Here is a 20,830-nt window from a genome sequence, read left to right on the forward strand (position 1 = left end):
CGTGAAAATACGAAGGAAAAACCTGTGAGAAAATCGTTACGTAATAATAAGATCGAAGATAATCGTAGATTTCCAACCAGTGATTAGACGGAGGCTGGAATTTATTTGAATTAAAATTCGTAGAAATAGATTTTCCACTTTCCTCGGAATATTTATAACGTATAAATACGCATGCCCATCTTGAACGCGCGGATAATCAATTTCGAATGAGCTTAGGATTCGCGGATCTGTATGACTTTTTGCATCGGTATCACTTAACTTTAATTAGGTGTATCATATCTAATCCCACGTTGAAGTAGGTCAAGCGTTATCGTTACGCGTAGTTCACGAATTTGGCCCGGACTTAGTTACGGTATCGACAAAGCGACTATAAAATTTCGCGAATTCGCAGCATTTTTCTTAATTTGTTTAATTTTTCTGATTACAACTTTGAGGACGATCACGTGATACATCAGCAGCGCACGTCTCGTTTGCGATTCAAACGTTCGCGTTACTATGTCGATACGACCTCGAACATAAATAATTAATGCTTCAAAACTTTTTTTAATCAAATTTATTACTTCTTTCTTTTTCTGTTAATCGTTGCTACTAATTCTCGTTGAATTATTTAATCAACTAATTATACCCTCAATTGTTGACCCGCATATTACTTAATTGCGTATCATTTGAACTTCTTCAATTCGGCCCCTAACGCAGCAGACCAGATATATGTACACTGTGACGGGTTTTCCCCGCAAGGAGAAAAATGGAATGTATGGATGGTATGCTGTGTGCCTGCACATAGACGACGATTACATTGTCCTAAATTCGATTTGAATCGAGAAAGTTTATTACCAGTGAACTTCGTCAGGGGAAATCGCGAAACGGCGACAGGAGGAGATCGGTAAGCCGGATGTTGTACAAATCAATCGCGCTTGTCTAGCGATCGGCGTACAAGATAAGGATTAAGATTAGAAGGTGTTGCCTTAAGATAGCGATATTTGGACGTCCTATTCAAACAGCATCCGCAAAATGTGATGCTATACGATCGTCTTGTACTCATTTTCGTACGGAAACATTCACAAACTTACTTTCGGTCAGCTTTTTAGTGATAAAATTTCCATTTAGCTATATTTTGATGTATGCTGCAGTGTAGACTGAGATATAACTTTGCCATTATTTACTAGAAACAAGTTGAACAATTTCAAAACTTTTCGAATTAAAGCGTTGCCGTCGAATTTTTCGCACTCAATGTTCTGGGAAAAAAACTACGACGCAATGAACCGTAAATCTTCAAAAATTAACTAAGAACGCTTTTTTTTCGAAATTTTCAGCCCTGTGCATGCGAAAAACCGAAATAATAAATAATTTTATTTTTGTGTGGAGTATATCAAGTTTTCAGAGTAAAATGTCAATGAGATTGTATAGAAACCGGTATGAATAAAAAATTTCTTATTGTTCCAAAAAATACTCCGGTATGTCTACTTTTTTACACACAAAAATAAATGCAATTTATACCTTCGACGTTTTTTATATGCACATAACTGAAAATGCACAAAAAAAACGTGTTGTTTGGCAGTTCAATAAGATCTATGTTAAAACGCACTCTGATAGATTTGAATATTTTTTTTTTTTCACTCCGTGCGCAACAAAACCAACGGTAACAAAATTCCCGTACATTCCTTTCTTTTTGTCGACAGTACTTAAGAATGCAAAAGTCCTAACCAAACGTGCAGTTTTTTTAGGTTAGTTTTCAAGTTCTCAAAAAAATTCATACAGCAAAAAAGCGCGACAAATTCGCAGTTCTTATACGTCAAGTTTATTATATTTTTAATTACCATTGGCTTGAGATTGAACCGGTTCTACCGCAATTTATCCTACAGATTTTAAGTCCTACAGGGAACTGCCTCTAGAATCGATCCGATGTTGAATTTATATTCTACGGAACTGTGGTATGTAGGGTAAATTTTCTACAAAAAAGATCCTGCAGGATATTCTCGGTAGGACTTTTACTCTGTCAGATAAATTTCTGTAGAACCGAAGACCTCTCACTGGCTCTAATACGCCAGAAGGTGTAAAATAAATACAAAAGAGAGAGCATTAAAAAAAGAATTGACAGAAGTGGGTACAAGACTAGGATCAGGCGATTTGGTTGAACCGGAATTCCCCATTATATGTATGGGTGTACCCATGTTTACGATTCAAAAACGTTATCGCGAATAGTAGGAGTACCAATGAGATATATTTCGACGAAAATTGAGTCAATTGAATTACGTCACTGATTGCTATCTGACTTTCACATCTTGAAAGCGGAGCTAGTCTAGATGTCGAGAGGATTCCTAGAAGGGAAACGGTGCGAACGACGACGCGCCGGCAAATAGGCAACCAAAGTTGCATCTAATTTTTCGTAGGATGGTAAACGTGGAACCGTGCGCGCGCAACTATCGCAGTTGACACGGACTCCGTTAACAGAGGTTAGTCCTAGCTTTAAAGTATTGTGTTTCGTAAGATACCCTCTAAAATCACGCAATTTCGGAAAACTACTCAAAACTATGATACTGATGCAGCATCGAATCTAATAAATTTGAACATGATTGTTTGACGGCAAGTTGGATCGAAAACGGCTTCGTTAAAGTGGCAAATTGGTCGGAGAGTTCGATTCTTTGAGGAAACAGCGTCACGACCTGAACCAGGTCAAAAACTGTACCAAGAGACTCACCGATGGAATTTTCAAGGTCATAGGAGATGCCATACTCAACCGCTGATCGATGTGTCAAGTACTCGTAGATCGATTACATGTGCGCCATACTAAAGGTAGGTTAGTGGCACGTATCAATTTTTTATTTCAATGGATTCGATTGCCACCAGGCAAAAGAGATACCTCAAGCGAACTGACTCCCGTCATCTTCAGTTTTAAGAAGAATGATGGATTTCCTCTTGGCTCCTCTTGCTCATCTGACGATGATATAGTTTTACTGAACGTTGATCAACGTATCCTGCTCTTCGAAGCTTCAACACAATTTTTTTATTTGTGATCGTTGGAGGATTTGGTTTACTTGGATGCACTTCCGCAAAATGGTCTGCGATACGCTGATAACTAATTGAAAGCTCTTGATGATCTTCTCCACTTTGTACGATGCTAAATAAAAATCCACAAACCGCAGTAAACAAATTTTTCTTCATTCACTAACTACAGATATGGTTATAAAACGATACAAATAACTTGTTGAATTTTTTGAACTTGGGTATATTAAATACTAGTTTCATTTTTTCGCGTCATTCAGGTTATTACCCAATATAAATCTACGCCCTGAGTCGACGACGGTCGGGGATGTGTGATAAATTTCTAGCATTTTTTGCGTCTTTTCTAATTGATTCAAGTCCGATATAAAAGTTCAAATATTCAATTTAAGTCTTGTGTCTTATGTAGCAGCTTTGCAACAGCATCTGTAAGCTGGCCTAGCATCTGCTGACGTAGATGCCGAGACATTGTTGACCATGGATCGGAGCTTATACTAACTTATTGTTAGAAAAATATCATTTTTGTCCAACCTGCACCGAAAGTATGCCTTTTCGTGCATGTAAAGTGCGCGAAAAGTGGCCTTTTCCCGACCGGTGACGAATACCGGGCGCAAAATGAAGTTGTATAGTGCACTCGAAGGCAAAATTTCGGCACAGGTTGTGGACTAAAAGTACCGTGTGCACCATAGGTGGAAAGCGATATACGTTCGTGCGTGTTTCAATCGCCTACTTTCCGCCCTAGATACACAATGTACTATTCATTTGCCTGATCACAATCAAATCCATTGAAATAAAAAATTAAAACGCGCCACTAACCTAACCTTTAACATGTCACAGTTGCAATTGACCTAATGAGTACTTGGACAAAAACACAAGTCTGTAACCAATAAATTGCACAGTTTTTTTATAATACCGTTTCTTATATATTTTCACTTACTGAAACCGGAAAAAATACTCAAAGACTTCCATCGCGTCAGATTTTTTCATCAACTCGTGTTTGTAGTTTCATTTACGTTGAAACTCCCTTTCAATTTCAATTCTGGTATCCTATTCTTGATTCTAAAAATCCTATGCAAGAATGATTTCTTACTTCCATTTAATACGTATTAGAGTGAGACTCGAGATTAAATACAAAGAAGGAAACAGAAAAAGTTTAACAGGAAACAAAGAAAGTGTTTGTTTAATTTTATAATAAGCATTGTTTAGTTCATTGTAATAAAATGGTGGTTTTTTTAATTATTAGTAATGCTTCTTTTTATCCAAACATCTTGTATTTTGCAAGAATACGCGATGAAGGAAAAGCGAAGTCATTTTTGGATTCAGCACAACGAAGTTGAATGCATTTTGACATCGATCAGCGGTTGATTATTTTTGCGTAGTTTTCCGAAATTGCGTGATTTTAGAGGGTATCTTACGAAACACAATACTTTAAAGCTCGAACTAACCTCTGTTAACGGAATTCGTGTCAATTGCGATAGCTGCGCGCGCACGGTTCCATGTTTACCATCCTACGAAAATTTACACGTAACTTCGGTTGCCTATCTGCCGGAGTATCGTCATTCGGATCGTTTCCCTTCTAGGAATCCATTCTGTATTTTCCGATTGACGCTCCATGGAATTGTATTTCATCAATCTTTCGCAACATGTTCTCCTTAATTATTTTCTTTGGATAATGCAGACGAAGGTATTTAAAAATTCTGCATTCAACATTTTCTGATCAAAAACACAAATTGTTTTTATTTCGATTGATCGAACAATTTTTTTGCACATCACCATCGACACATGTCCCTCAATGTGTATGCGGTGTACAGCAATGTATAGCAATAACAAAAGTGGTGACATAATGCATATGGTAGGTTCCCCGAGACAATTATAGAAAACGTAGAATCAATTGTGCAAAATCCGGACGACAATTAAAGCTGACGGATATTAAATATAGATTACAGCTGAATAACGTGATTGATCGAATAACGGTCGACTCAGTCAGATAAAGGAATGCGAGATTGTTGGGCGCCGTACTCGAAGATATAAAATTTCTTACATAATCGGCGAGATACGACGTATGAAATAATGTATTACACGGAAAAAAATAAGCAGTCCGACTCGCTATGCATCGTACGCGACTGTCTCAAACCCAGCAATTTTTTGTTTTTCTTTTTGCTATCACGTTGAGAATATTTATTAAATACATTGATAATAAAAGGTCGATAGCAGCACATACATTGTTTAATTGGTTTATAGCACGGGTTTTGATTAAAATTACTACTTAAATTCAGCAGAATTAACAACGGCTTCCGTCAATCGATTAAGACGATGATATATGTATTTGACTGAATGCCATTGAAGACTTTTGGATTACTTACTCCGGGAATGAGCTATAACGTCATTTCAAATATCCTTTTATCAATCAACAGCTTAAATATTGTAGAATACCGCTTGCTATAACATGTAGATATGTATATCTATGATAACAATAACCTGAAAAATGTACTAAATGTCTAACAACATTGAAGGGATTGAAACTGAAACTGAAACTGAAACTTATAATTCCATTATTTTCTACTTAAGATCATCGTAGCTTACAAATACAAAGATTTGACGAATATTCAATCTGTGACTATTAGCGAGTGAAATTAATGAAAATTGCAAATTTTTTATCAACCAACCTCCGTAATTTTCATTCGGCACAAGTCCATGTTACAAGATATTTGTCGAGCATTTTGTACACATAGATGCACGGTGCGTAACTGGACTTCGTGAGAAAATTTCAACCTTGATCGATTATATGCAGGCAGACGGTGTTCGAAGAGCAACCAAATTTGGCACGTACAAAAACACGAAACGATTTCACAAGGCGGGGTCAAAAAGAAACGAAAGCCAATAAAAATGAGTAATCGTATGTACATTTGGGTATACATGTATATATAATATATTCATTCGGGACCAGTTTTTTGGCGACTCTCAATCACCTGAAGCAGTTTGTTCAACAGTGCCTCGCACTTACTTTTTATCATTCTCTATACGTATCTTCGATGATCTCTGTAATTTTTTTCGGCAATATGTTGCAAATTTTTTTTTTTGTCTTTTTCTCAAAGTAAGCTTGACGGATTCGTTGGATGTAAAATAATCATGATGATGACGAGGATGATGATGATTATAATTCAAGAGTCAAGAGACGTGAAGATATTAAATTTATTGCTTTTACGAATGTACGTTTTACCAAATTTTTAATGCTACGCGATACCGCAATAGATGAACTTCGAATATTGAGACACTCCGGTTACAATAATGAAAAATTGATGATGTCGAAGGTTTACTAAAAACTGTTACAATAATGACTTGCCTGCGGAAAATGTATAGTTTCTACTTCCTCTTTTTTTTTATTCGTGCACCTGCCAAAGTCGCTGAAGACGGAAAAATATTTTTGCAAAGAACTAAATATCAAGACTGAATAATGCATATTCTATGAAAAAAAAAAAAAAAATGCAGGTGGACAAAAATAGGATCGTCGGTGAAAAAAGGAAGCAATGAAAAATCGGCGCTTATCAACTTCAAAAAATTCGTATAAAAACGGGGTGGGAGAGATGATCGGGGACAGGAAAAAAGAACAAAAAAAACCACGTCGGTGATTTTTCGAAATCCAAGATATGAGTAATTCCATGTCAAACCACACGCTTCTGTTTCTCCATCCTCCATTCTCTCATCTCTCCGCCGCTTCTCCATCGTGAAAATTTCAGATTCTGTTAGAAATTGGACGATGAAAAAACTGGTATTTTTTTCAAATTTCGGGTAGCGTAGATCATGAAAAAAAAAATCCATTCGAATTTTTATAGCAATGAAAAAACAAGTTTGTTTGCAAGGAAAGTGTAATTTATACAGATATCGTGACGTACATTTTTATGATCTTGAAAGTAAGCCCCATTCGAACCTTCTACGATGTATAAGTTTGAAAATATGAGAGTTTAAAGATCACTGTGCGCGATTATTTGGCTGGTTTTTTTTTTCTCAGCTTTCGATTCTGTGCAAGTCCGAAAATATTATGACATAAAAGTTCGCGAGAAGAATCAGCAAAATTTTCTCCTATCAAAGACAATATATCAACGATCTTTGATAAAATTTTCATACCTGATCGTTTCGAGAGGGTGCGGTTTGAAATTCGACGTGGAATGAATCATACGTGAAAATAAAAATGCTCCACGCGTGCAAGTATATATACATTTGATTGTCAATTTAAGTACCTATTATACGTATATATGTATGTAAGCGAGAAAGACGAAGGTGTAAAGTTGAATGAAATTGCTAGAAGATATCAACTTTAAATACGGGATGTTTCCGAGTAAACGACGCGGTATGTTGGGTTGCCAACGACTAAGGAGAACAAATATCGGTAAAACAGACTTACCGAGTAATAATCTCTTTGGTCGAAACAGGTCGTATAATTACTTTAACGTTACTCCGAAACGCGATGACTGATCGCTTTAGGATAAGGTTATAAATTGAATGCCCTACCTGCCGATAAACTCGTAACAACGTATGTTCCCCTTAGTGGTAGGCAACCCAACATACTGCGGCGTTTACTCGGAAACACTCTGTATAAGAAACGTTATATAACCACATAGACGCGTGCGGATATTCGCTCGATTTCAATGCGTGATGACTAATTTCATTCGGAAGATTATTTTCTAAAAATTCACTGAATACTTGTCGTTCATTGTATTGATATTAATTGATATATAAGTAATTTGACAACATTTCAACAGTATCGATTGTGATCAATAAATGGCAATGTTGAATTGATTCCGGATTAAAAGAAAATCTGTTACAATGACAGGATGAAAAATATTCTTCTGAATAGGATGGACGATCGTAGAGTGAAGCTGATTTAACAGATTTTCAACAGTTTCGAAGCGATTCGAGATGAAATCGATACAGACATTTGTATCGCATTTATTTATAATTCGAGTATTTTCTATTTCTGTCCTTTTTAAAGTGATCGCAGCTTACGATTAAAATACTTTTTGCAAACACACAACGCGCGACCAATCTCGTGGTAAAATTGATAACAATGATCGATTTTTGGCCAACCGGTCTCTCTAATTGAACGGAGGACGCTGTTCTGTGGCTATGAAAAATATTTCTACATTTCTTAGCGAGTCGGCAGGGGTATTCAATGCACGGAGGTAAAGGTCCGGGGATCCAATGAACGAGAAAAAAGAAAAAAAAGATAAAAGAAAGAAGGAAAGAAAGAGAAAAAAAACGTAAGAAAGTGCAAGCTGTCAGGCAGGATTTCGACAGCCACCCCTTTGTCACGCTCCTGCACTGTCAATTGTTGTGCCTTGTTACAGCAACGTAGGTAGATACGCGCGTACGCGCAGATATACGTGTATTGAAGTACAAAGGGCATTATTATACCTGTAAAGTGTTTAACAAGGAAAGGAAATAGAATCCTACACATTTATACCCTTGCATTTCCGTGGGAAATGAGAAGGATAATAAATCATTGCTCCAAGTCCAAAAATTTTCGTTATCGTATTACCAGGCAGGTATCAGATTGCAGACCCACCCCATATTGCTTACCAGGATATGCAGTTCTGGCTGAGGGAAAAGTGAGAGAAATTAACGGCGGACGTTCTTCAAAATTTCAGCTGAATAGTCCAGTCAAATTGGATTGAAACGAGGTGGATAAAAGAATTAACCGGTAAAAAGCTATAAATTAGTGGACACCTTTATTTTGGCATACTTTTGAAGATGTAATAGAAGATAAATATAAAAAAACTTGTTAATAACAGTGATTGAAGAATACCATGCTTTAATTTCAAGATTAATATGTAGCAAAGTCTAATGTTCAGTTCTTTATATCGATTTAGCGAAGTAAACGTTCACTACTTTAAAAAACTTATTACAAACAAACGAGGTGCGTAAAGATTTAAAAAATTACAGCATAGTCGTAATTTATTTTGAATCAAACTTTATTGCATACGAATTTTTTACAGCAGTTGAGCTTATCGTTGTAATAATTTGTTCGGAAATATATTCCCTAAGAAAAAAAAAAAAAAAAAAATTTACCTGACCGAATTTACACTCGTAAGAATTCTTTTTAAGAAGAGAGAATCGGCAGAAAAATAACCCAGTCTCGTTGTGAACTGAGCTTTGAGTAAACAATTAACGCGCAGTAAAAATTCATGCACAAAAAGAACTTGGGTCTGTAAAAATAATTACAAATTTCATTAAATCACCGGTTTCAAATTTTATAACGATTCAACCTGTGTCCGTAAGACTGATGAAACAAAATAAAAGCTCGTACAAAAACTCGACCAAATGAATGCGTCGCTGTAATAACCGCATTGCATTTATAGTCGTTACATAGTTATAACTAGTCAAAAGTTATAACCTACTCCGCTGGAAAAACGTATGCGTGAGGATAATGAGCGTGGAATATCTGACAATAAGGTGTTGAGGCGGTAGAAGAAAGGGAAGTTCAAAACTGTTTGGTCGACAGCTGTTTAATGCACGTGATGTCTGGTATGATATTAAACAAATATGTACACAGAGGTGATGGTGGCGCCTAATAATTTTGCAGTTTGAATATTTATAACAAACATGCTTCTCGAACGGTTTTATAATATCCACGTATGCGATTGCCGTACAGAAGCCACGTAATAATTCGTACGTTTCGAAGAAAAAAATGCCGATTTTGATACGCGGCATTTTGCATTGATTATTTTATTTCAACACCAGCGTCGTGAAACTTGGTTGAAAAAATTCTTCACATTGTCTACATCTTCGATAAGGCGATACATATATCGTGTGTCTAATTACATAAGGTCGTAACCGCCAAAAATGCGATTTTAGTGACAAACGGGCGTATAATTTAAAAAAAAAAACAAAAAAATTTATCGAAACGTATGATTCAGTCGAGATCAAACGTTCGAAAATATAAAGGCCAAAGATAGTATGTAAAGCAGATATGACCTTTTTCCATTAATAAGTATACGTGAAAAAAAAAGATCAAGACGGAAGGTCGTAACAATAATTTTTTTTATGTTTCTGCAATCGTTCTAGAAACTATTGAAACGCGTTTGAAATCTGTAAGAATTCAGAAATCTTATAAAAAAAATGGTCGAAGATAAGAACGAAAGGTCATAAGTGCCATTTTTTTCCAGCAAAAGCTCTGAAAACCACGGAAACGCATAAATAAGTCAAAATCTGTGAAAATTCGAAAATGTTGTGAAAAAAAAAAAATTGTGGAAGGTAAAAACAAAAGACTGTAACCGCAATTCGTTTTTTTTTTTTTTTTTTTTATATTGCAAACGCTCTCAAACGGATAAACAATTGATACTAATAATATCATACAGTGAAGATATGTGAAAGTGGAAAGGGAGATTTGTTAAATTCTGTTTTCCTTGATGTTTTAGTCGATTTCCACACTTTTCCCGAATATGAATATTTTCTGTGGTGATATAAAAATCGGATTACATACGCCCATGATCCATTCCGATCCAATAAAAGCGACTCGTTTATAAAATTGAATAAATTTGTATTAGTCTTTTAAATTATTCAAGTTTCAAAATTTGGAACGGTAAGTTGTGAATTTTTGATGTTTCTCGAATGCAAAAAAGAATTAACAGGTCTAGAATAAAAGAATCCTATAACTTTACAAAAATCCATGAATAAAAATTTTTCTTATTAGCAGCATTACCCAGCGAACCTTCCTTGCTTTGGTTGATTTTTTCCGGAAACGTTGATAGACACAACATTAAATAATAAACAAAAAAAAAAAAAATGTTTACCTTCTCGAATAAACATGCAAATAATTTTCATCCCGACTATAAGCAGGATTATTTAGTGATCCGATACTCTGCGCCAAGAAATTTTTTATGAAAAAACAAATTATAAATACGAAAAAATCAGTGTCAAATCCTGCCGTTTAACAGACCAAAAATTTTTGAAAATAGAATAAGAAACGAGGGAAAAAGTGTCTCTGTCGGTAGTTCAAGGATCGGGACGTGAGGGCGCGACTCTTTATAGTTGAGTATTCGAAAAACGTTTTCAAGCGTAGCGTGGAGAGCTTGACAAAGTTTCCCCATAGAGAGTGGGAAAAAATCATTTCGATCATCTACGAAATTCCCGGCGGGGCCCCGACTGGAACCTCGTGGGAAATGTTTTGTTAAACAGATTTCGGGACACATCAAAGAACGGAAAAAGTTTCGACAGAAAGAAGAACTCTGATATTGCACCGAAAGATTGTTTCAACTAAGATAGCAAAATAGAATGCTCGTTGCACGTTTCAAATTGCAAAAAATTTCGATCTTTTCAAATAGAGATATTCTCATTTACGAATTCGTCAATGGAATTCCGAAAATTTTCGGACCACCGTCATATTTATTTACAAAATGGCCAAAATGGTGGTTAAAATTGGAAACTATTATCACGTGTACACTAGACTGCCCCTTAATGCAACTTTTTTTTTTGTCATTTGCCACCTAATTTGGTTCAAAATAAATGGAAAAAAATGATGAGCCCAATCGGAACCCCTTATTCCAAGGGGAAGGACTGCCTGTGATCACGAAACTTTGTCTGTTAGAATAACATGATATTTCGACATATTCTGGTTTCTAATTTTTTTTTTCACAAATCCCAGAGATGTTAAAAAAATCTTGTACAATCATCAGAATCTACTCTATAATAGTGACAAACGTGGAAAAAACGTTGATCGGCTCCTCGTGAAATATTTTATATGATTTTAAACGCATGTATAAAATCAAGAAGAAAAACATTTGGCTAAAAACAGGTTTTTTCTAAACTGGGGTAAAATTTTAATTGTATCCTTGACGTTTTCAACCGATTCGACGTTATTCTGTTCAATTCCCATACTATTTGAGTATTTCCGAAGTTGCGTGGACTTGCGAGCGGAGCGAGCAGGGAATTTGAAATTAATATTACTTCGATTTAAATAGCAATAATTTATATTCAAATAACAATTGTTATTCAATTTTATTTCCTTTAACCCCCCCAGTTCAGAAAAACCCTGTTTTTGGCCAATATTTTTCTTTTTTTGTTGATTTTATAAATACGTTTAAAATCGTACAAAATATCTCACGAGAAGCCGTTCAAAATTTTTCTTGACTTTTTTTAAACATATTTGGATTTTGGTAGAAATTAGTAGACGAAGGTTTCTTGGATCAGTGATAACCAATCCAAGATCAGACTTTCAAAATTCGTAACGATGAATTCATTAAAGTGGTTCAAAATAATAAAACGGTCGCAATATTTTCACGTATATTAACATGAAACCAAAGGGCTTTTAAATCGTTGATCTCGAATCCGAATTTGTAGTACGAAATTCCAATCGGATATTAATATTTTTTTCCTGCGAACTTCGAACCCGCGGTGCAAGAACGGGAAGTTCGAGGGTTAACTCATCGTCAGTGTAAAGCAGCTTGTTATCATTCGTATCGCAAGTTGGACTTGATCGGCGAATATTATTCATCGCAAATCTCCCACGAAATATTACGTATCTGGGTTTCGGAGTTTTGGAAAAAAAGGGTATCAATTATAGGATTTCGATTCTCTTTTTTTTTCTTCACTTCCAGCAATCTACTTGACGAGGGGAATTTAATTAATACATACACCTGTGGCAACAATACGACGTGTTTCTGACAACTTGATATAACCCAACTTGTATGTATATATAATATATATATATATATAGATGCAACGTGCGTGTGAAACTCAGGGGTCACCCTGTAGTTAAATAAATTCTCCAAGGTAATCAATTCATTGTGAATATCATTGTTTATCGGTAGAATATGCAGCTAGGCAAGTAACGGAGGTAGGTAAAGGGTGAGAAAGTAACTTACAGCGGTTACTGGAATTTCAAAACTGTCAATTCGACGGAGAAAAAGGACAAGGGAAATCCGAGGTCGAAATTCTTCACGTTCAACGTGACCGATATTGATGTAAATATAATTTTTCTATTCAATAATGCGTAGTTAGAAAGCAAGTAAAGTATCCGTCGCTTTTTAATCCTGTTGCGATTTAGAATTTTACTGCAGTTTTGTCAAGTCTAATTCTGAAAGTGGGAAATGGCAATTTTTCCATCTTCCAACCTCCACCTTGGCCTTGTAAGGAAATTCCATCGCCAGCACGTACCGTCGACTTACTTCCCGTGTAACAATAGTGTGGGAATACGTAAAGTAGGCGTAACGTTTGGACAATGCCAACACAGCCAGGCCTCTCCGATAAATATTAATCTTAGGGGACTGCACAGACGTGTTTGACCTACGGTAAATATTAATATTACGGTCTGACCCATATATAACGAAAACATTATTTTCAAAGTGATTGGTAGGAATGAAGGGAAAATAAAAAGAGGAGGAATGCCTTGAATAAATAATTCGCTCTCAATTTTTTATTCCTCGCGAGGGACGTGCCGGGTCTGATAATAAATTCTGTACGATAAGCCTGAAAAGAATTGAGGATATTTTAATGAAAGAGGAGAATCGGTTGGAGAGTTTTCTGAATTTTGGAAAACATTTCTTGAAATTAAGACGCGGAATATTTCAAGATCGTCAAAAGTTTTGACTTTATAGAATTTTTATCTGATTGGAATTATTGATATTCGTAGAATAGAATTTTTATTTATTTATCTAATTTTTAATTTTACAATATGGTTTTCCAGTGACAATTCACGGAATAAAGTTTCAAACTAATTTGGTATGATTCTAAATTGTACGATCAAAGGCGATAAAATCGACATCGGTGTAAGTTTTCATAACCGAAATCGATATTCGGAAATTGATCTGCAAATATCGTAAAATTTTAAACTTCACGTTAAGATTTTATTCACAAGCGAAAGATTCGAGACTTCTGACCCTGTTTTTCATTTTTTTCCATTGTCTTACAATTCTTCTCAAAATTTCCGTGAGACTTGAGTGTTTTTTTACTGAACTTGGAACAATCTACCAATATTTTTATCAGCTTGTGCGAAAAATTGCACACACATGTTGATATAACAGGTTACTTATTTCTTACTCATTTTTTATACTCACGCATTTTCCTTAATCCTTCCCTCGTTGTATCTGCGGTGAAAATCCAGCAGTTCCTCGACTAATCCTGCCTTCAGCATCGAATCTACTCTGTGGTCGAGTCTTTTGTCCAATACCGCCTACAACAGAAACGAGACGCGAATCGTTAATAATGAAAAAAACAAAAACCAGAAAAGTATACATCGACGTATGATAGTCATTAAAATTTTTCGTAAATTTTCGTTCATATTGACTTTCAGAATCAAAATCTGTAACCAAATACATTTTTTGACCACAATTTTCCTCGGTTTTTGTGTTTATTGAATTATTTTAATTTCACTTTTTTTACGATCGTAAACAATTTGTTAAAAATATTTCAGCTGACAGCAGGAGAAAAAAATACAGACTCTAAATATCCGGTTCGAAATTTAATTTAAGATACCGACAAAGAAATTATTTTCAGCGTCAAAACATCAGAAATTATTTCCAAAATAAGCAAGCTGGAAAATGTTAGAACAATTGGTTTTTTTTTTTTTTCGGAAGCGACATTTTTCTCGATCAATTGGCGTAAAATCTTTGCGTGCTTCGCGATCGTATCGCCACCAAATCGGTTGATTTTAAAACCTTCAAAGCTGACATAAAGTTTGAAAAAAAAAATATACAATAACTGAACACGTACGTTGTTCAAAAGTACAATTTTGACTCTTATCAATCTCTAAAAAAAAAAAACTTTCGTTCTAATAGCGCCAAAAAATCAGACACATCGTTTAAATATAATGTGTAGTACAGTTTGAAAGGGGTATATTTTTTTTGCTTGCGACGAAGAGTAACTGAAAAAAGAGGTATCCAAGTTTTCATTTACTTGGCGCGATGAGTCTGATGGTGGTAGAAAAACGCGATATTTTAAAAATTTATAAACAAAGTTCAGAGTTTCAATTAAAAAACGCTTTTAAGGTACGACTTCTGATCGAGAACTAAAATACGACTGGAAAAAAAAAAAAAAAAAAATAAAAAAAAAGGCAAAAAAGTCCGTCGGAACCAAAGGCTGAAACGTTCTCCTTTTGACAGAGAATGCTTCACGTATTATGCGAACATATATTGTACATTCAATTGATTCAAAAGTGGCCATCTCGTATCGCCAGGTGCGAGATATTGATTTAAGATTAAAATCTAATTTTTTTTTTTTTTTTTTCTTTTCTCCTCGTCAAGAATTAAGAAACCTTGAAGCGCCTATCTAGCATACAATACTCGCATAGTAACACCCGGTATGGCGGATTCTGCAGCTGCTACGCAAACTTTGCGTAAGAACATAAAATATCTGGATAAATAAAAACGGTTTTCCTGAGTAAACCTGTCCGAATCGGCACGCGGATGGAACTTTACGTCATTGAAGATGCGGCGAGAAATTGCCAACATTCATAATTCGTTTGGGAGTCGTATTTTTATACTTGAATTTCATTTTTAACAACACATTTTTAGAAACATTTACGCGACGACGATGGCGAGGATAAATGATGGAAAATCGATAAAACAGAATGACAGTCTAAACGCGATGATGTAAATAATCTATGGTGCTGAACCGACTCGTGTCAGACATTTAAACTTGTGAGAAGCACGCTCACCTTTTGGTAAAACAATTTTTATCATTAATTAACGACTTTACGTTGCTCCGTTGCAATTGTTTTTTCGTCTTTGTTCGCTATTGTTTTTATAATCGCAATTTTTTTTTCTTTTTTTTGTTTTTTTTCAACTTCCCAAGAGTCCCGAACGTCGAATGACCCAGAAAAGTATATCTATAAGTGTGAAATAACAACGATGAAAAAGTTATCGGAGGGTGAATGATATTTTTATAGTTGGTTTAAATATGTACACAACGTTCTAATATTAGATGCACGGTCTGTTATCATCGAACGGAGACGCATATGCGTCGAAATTTGTTTGTGCCTGCGCGTGGTTGTTTACGAATTGAATGAAATGAGAAAAATTTCATTTGTTACGGTAACTAGAAAAATTACAGTAAAACAGGTATCGTTAGAAAAGCTGTTTGAACATTGTTGGAATTACGAAAAACAATGTACACGTAACCATTTTGCGCTATTGTCGATCCTTTTCTGGTAATTGCAACGTAAAATCAGTTTTTGAGGTTTACTCTAATTTTTTATTTAAAATAAGGCTTTAACGTCAATTTATTGCTGAACAAGCATTAAATTTTCGCAACAGTGATCGTAATGAGAAAGAATAGTAACGGACACAGACTTTCCGGTAACAGCTAGAAAACTAATTTTCATTTTCTACCTAGAACTGTATTTTTCGATCGTGGTAAAAAATGAAAACAGTTAATGACCGAGCGGTGATCTGAACAAAAAATTTCTCTCGGTATGCGATACGATACGAGGAAGTACGACGGAACTATTAGACTAACAATCACGCGTTGCACTTTTGTCAGAATTGAGATAAAATCGCGTTACAGTAATAACGTAGGCAAGGCTAGGCGTATCAGTATACAAAGATTGAATGTTGATAAGCTAAATTTTCACAATAAATAAAAATTGGTAAAAACGAAAATAAATCGTGACATATCGATCGTTGATCGCAGGGATAATCGATGTAACGATCTTTTCGAACCACGGGCAGTGCGACGTTCTGATTACAGATCGATTAAATAGCCCTGATTATTCACACGTAATAGCTCGAGAATCAAGATTGATCAATTTTCGCGTCAGCCGACGAGTGCCTGTAAATTAATTACATCGACCGTTCTAATCCGCACCCTGTCAACCGTATCGATCGGCATACGTAGCCAATCGGACCTTAGAATCGATTGAGAAAACCCGGTTATTCTCAGTCGCGGTCGCGCTGACTGTTATATCTTTATCTTTACGATTAGACTTTATAGACGAGCACGCCGTCACCGCAGGAAAGGGATGCTGGTAATAGAATTCGCGTGCGAAAATGCGGCCAAGGACATTCTGCGCCGGCAACGCACGTGGACGATTTACTACGATTTTCGAACCACATAAATTTCATTCTTTTTCTCTCTCTCTCTCTCCCCCCGCCACCGCTTAAACATTATACACGAGTGTTAAATAAAATTTATTACTTCGGTTATCTGGCACACCTAGGTTTTCGTTTAGTGTTCGGAAAAATGAAAATAATTCATCGCTACGAATTCTGTTCCGTGTTTTATTTTATTTATTTATTTTTTTCTTCTATTCGAAAGTTGTTTTTTTTTTTTTTTTCTTTTTTATTATTACCTCGGTTTCGTAATTCAGTATTTTAGGATTACAGTAAGCGTGGCTCGTGAACTGTATGCGAATAGAGCAAAAAATTATGCAGCTGTTACAAATTATACTATCTTTGAGGTTGAACTAGGAATTAGGAAGAAAAGTTAACAAACACCTGATTGGGAAAAGTGATGATTTTCTTATTATGTTCCAACAATTAGAGCGCGTTGTGCACAGTGAAATTGTTATTTTCCATGTACGGGGGATTTGCGGTAAACTTTTTAAGACTGTAAACGTTCATCGTATTCAATTGTTTGATAATCGAAAAACACGTAAACATGAGGGAATATCAAATTTTACACTTTTTTCTTTTTCGTTCTTGAGTGACAGAATCCTCTCAATCTTTGTTAAATGATAGCAGTTGCAATTGTGCTTGTACAGTCACGTAGAGAAGTTCAAAAAAAATTACCGGCAACACTGTAAATAATTATTTTTCACTCGATTTTAGGTTATGTCATTTCTTGTGTGAATTTATCGAACTTAATCGTGTCATTTTTCAAAACTCGAAGTGATTATGTCGTTCAGTAAAAGGAAAAGTTTAATATCGTACATGCGATTTGCGAAATTTGCTGAAAAGACTTGAAACTCTCGCATCGCCTTAGAAATAGATGAAATATCAAACATAGCGTTCTTTTATTTCACAAGCGTAGAATTAATAAAAAAAAAAGCAAAACGCGAAGACGACGAAGAGCCGAATTTTGCAAACGCGATGTACGTACACTCTTATCGCGATCCCAGCCAGCTGATAGCTGACTATGATCTCGAGAATGTGTCTAGAATACTATTTGCAAACGAAAGATTAGATACATTTAACTTCATACGCCCAAAGTCGGGTTCGCTGATTGTTGCATCGGTATCGTTACATTATCTCCGAAGTTATGTTGCCTTGACACAGTTACTTAAGCAACGATCTATATCATCGTGATAACTGATTACAACGATATTATACAAATTTTTCAGTCATCTATCCAAAGTTCGCACGGTTTAGTTTTTCCTGCACGCTTCATATTTGTCTGCTTTTTTTTTTTTTTCATATATCTATCGTCGAGCAAACCGCGTCATAGCGCTATTGTTACTTTTAATCGAGTTTTAGTTTTACTTCGATTGCTGAATTTTTGCTTCTACCAAACACATGCCAGGAAATAAAATCTTACTCCAAGAAAACGATGGAAGAAAACTATTATGGACATTGTAATAATCTGTGTGCATATTTGATAATTTCCTCTCTTATTATTTTTACTTGCAGGTTATTCACAGCTAGATCGTTCGATAGAGACTTGCGTTCCACAAATGTTTCCTGTCTATATTACCATATTTTTCCATCAACAGAAATTACGGTATTACAAGTAGGAACGTTCGATATACCTCAAGTTTCAATCGATAAAGATTGATTACAAGGCAGTTTTAACAATAAATACCTAAATCAATACAATATTTAACAACAAGTATGCCATTTCGTTTCGTTAAATAACTATAATCAGTGGCAACAAAATTTTTCGTCGCGTCTTGTATATTTATTCTATGACATCAGTCCCATTCGCTGTGAATGTAATCAGGAAACGACAACCGTGTAAACATTTGAAACAATAAGTTGCGATCAAACGCAGCATTGAAAGTCTGGGGAAATATTTATCGTTAGAAAGGTATTCTAATCTATACGTAACGATTATTATTATATCTGTTAAAACCTATACAAGTACAATTTATCCGTACAACGATGCGAATATCGTTGCGCCTTTCACAGATTCAACTAACGTAGAAATTTGTCTCATCGTACAACGAACGTCGATTGAATTTATCGCGAATAAAAGTATGCCTGAAAAAGATACGAATCGACGATATTTTCGCGCAACTTTCCGCCAAAAGTATGCAACGGCACGACTTGAACGGACATAGAGAATAACGCTAAGACGGGTTACGACGGCGAAACAAAGAGGGCAGGTTGGCTGGAGGGTTTAGGGTTTCAAGCGAGAGTAAAAAAAAAAAAAAAGGCACAACAATCGGATCTTTTTATCGCCGCAACAGCGGGCCCAGGTCTCAGACCCAGAGCCAGACGCGGTCGCAGACGGTGAAAATAGCGAGGAAATGAATATGGTGGGGGGGGATGAGAGGAGGCTCATCGGGCAAGGGATCAGGCATGGACACGCAGACACGGTTCCAAGGTCAAAGTTGTGCCGCAGCGAACGCGTGCGGTCAAAGTTTGTGGAATGCGTGTCGCGCTGCCTACCTTTATCGACCGAGTTGTTTTTCCATTTCATAAGCATATTTGAATAAATGGTAAGTTAGCGTAGCGGACCCAAAAAGCTCGAGAAAATTTATCTCAGTGCGGCAATAATCTTATGGGAATTGGGTTTGCAGTGAAATTGGTTTGAATTTTTTGCATATCGTAGATCTTGTTATTTTGAACAAAAAAAAAACGTCTCCGCGGGCAAGATCCTCTGCTACGAATAGTTTAGGCGCTAAAAAAATGTTTATCCTATGTCCAGTATTCGTTTGTGTTAAGAAAAACTGAGAAAAAAAATTATTGTTTTTAACAAATAAAACCTAGGCATATAATCGGGCATGGTGACATTAAGTTTATCGACTCATCCCCCGCTCCAACGTCAATGATTTTGCGATGAGAGAGGTAAACTGTGGTAGAAATTTAGAATTTAGTGCAAGTAAAAAATTAGCAACCGTGTTGAATGTCATTTATCTCGACTACTATCAACATTCCACAGTATTATTTACTTAATTCACACCCAATGCCGAAACCAATATCTAAAAAAACGTTTTTTGACACACAACGAATTGCGTGTAGAATTGGGGTTTCCAATGAAATGTATTTTATTTCACATTCTTGTAGATTGGAGAAAAATATTTTTGACGTATTTTTTTATTTTTTCAATTGAATCAAAATTGCCGTTAACATAACAGATTGAAAACTATAACATTGTGACGTCACCCACGTTAAGATATATCTATATATATTAATATCAATGAAATTCAATCACCTATGACATGGAAAATTATCATTTTTAACGAAAAACAAAAAAATACGTCCTCATTATTTTGGCTTGCGCTGCATTATGCACCCCTAAAAATGGAAAAAAAAAATTTCATTCGAAACCCCAATTGCGCTGACTGCGACATTTTCACATCGGTGTTGCGTGAACTGTGCTACTGGTAAAAAACAAGTGACATTTCACTCAGTCGGTAAAGACTGACCACAGCATCCTCTTAAGAGTATACTATTAGCGTATAGTTCATCCATCACTGATGTTAAATTTCGGCAGACAGTCCAGTTCTACTGCATTCAATGCCGAATGAGAAATTTTTAAAACATACTTGTGGCATGCAAGAATATTACCAGAAAATACATTCATTCCTGCGATTCGTATGGCAATTCAAATTACGAGAATACACTTTTTTTTATCGTTACTATTACGCGATGCAAAACTTTTCGTATATTTATGCTCGGGATAATTTACATGTAACGTTTAGCGAGCCGCGACTTTTCGAGCCGACAATGCATGGCAT

At 35.6% G+C, this 20,830-nt stretch overlaps 1 protein-coding gene across 2 annotated transcripts in view; it reads right to left on the reverse strand.

The window, feature by feature from the left end:
* LOC124175322 (tRNA dimethylallyltransferase) overlaps nt 1-20,830 on the reverse strand; it is a 116,856-nt gene that overhangs the window by 4,361 nt on the left and 91,665 nt on the right. For both annotated transcript variants that reach the window (XR_006869140.1, XM_046555434.1), the window contains exon 5: nt 14,052-14,167. Coding sequence is in view for 1 of the 2 variants with exons in the window: in XM_046555434.1 (XP_046411390.1) it covers nt 14,052-14,167 (116 nt within the window). In the remaining variant the exon portion in view is untranslated. The remainder of the gene's footprint in view (nt 1-14,051; nt 14,168-20,830) is intronic.

The sequence above is a fragment of the Neodiprion fabricii genome, chromosome 2 (genome assembly GCF_021155785.1).
Source record: "Neodiprion fabricii isolate iyNeoFabr1 chromosome 2, iyNeoFabr1.1, whole genome shotgun sequence".
Lineage (NCBI taxonomy): Eukaryota > Metazoa > Arthropoda > Insecta > Hymenoptera > Diprionidae > Neodiprion > Neodiprion fabricii.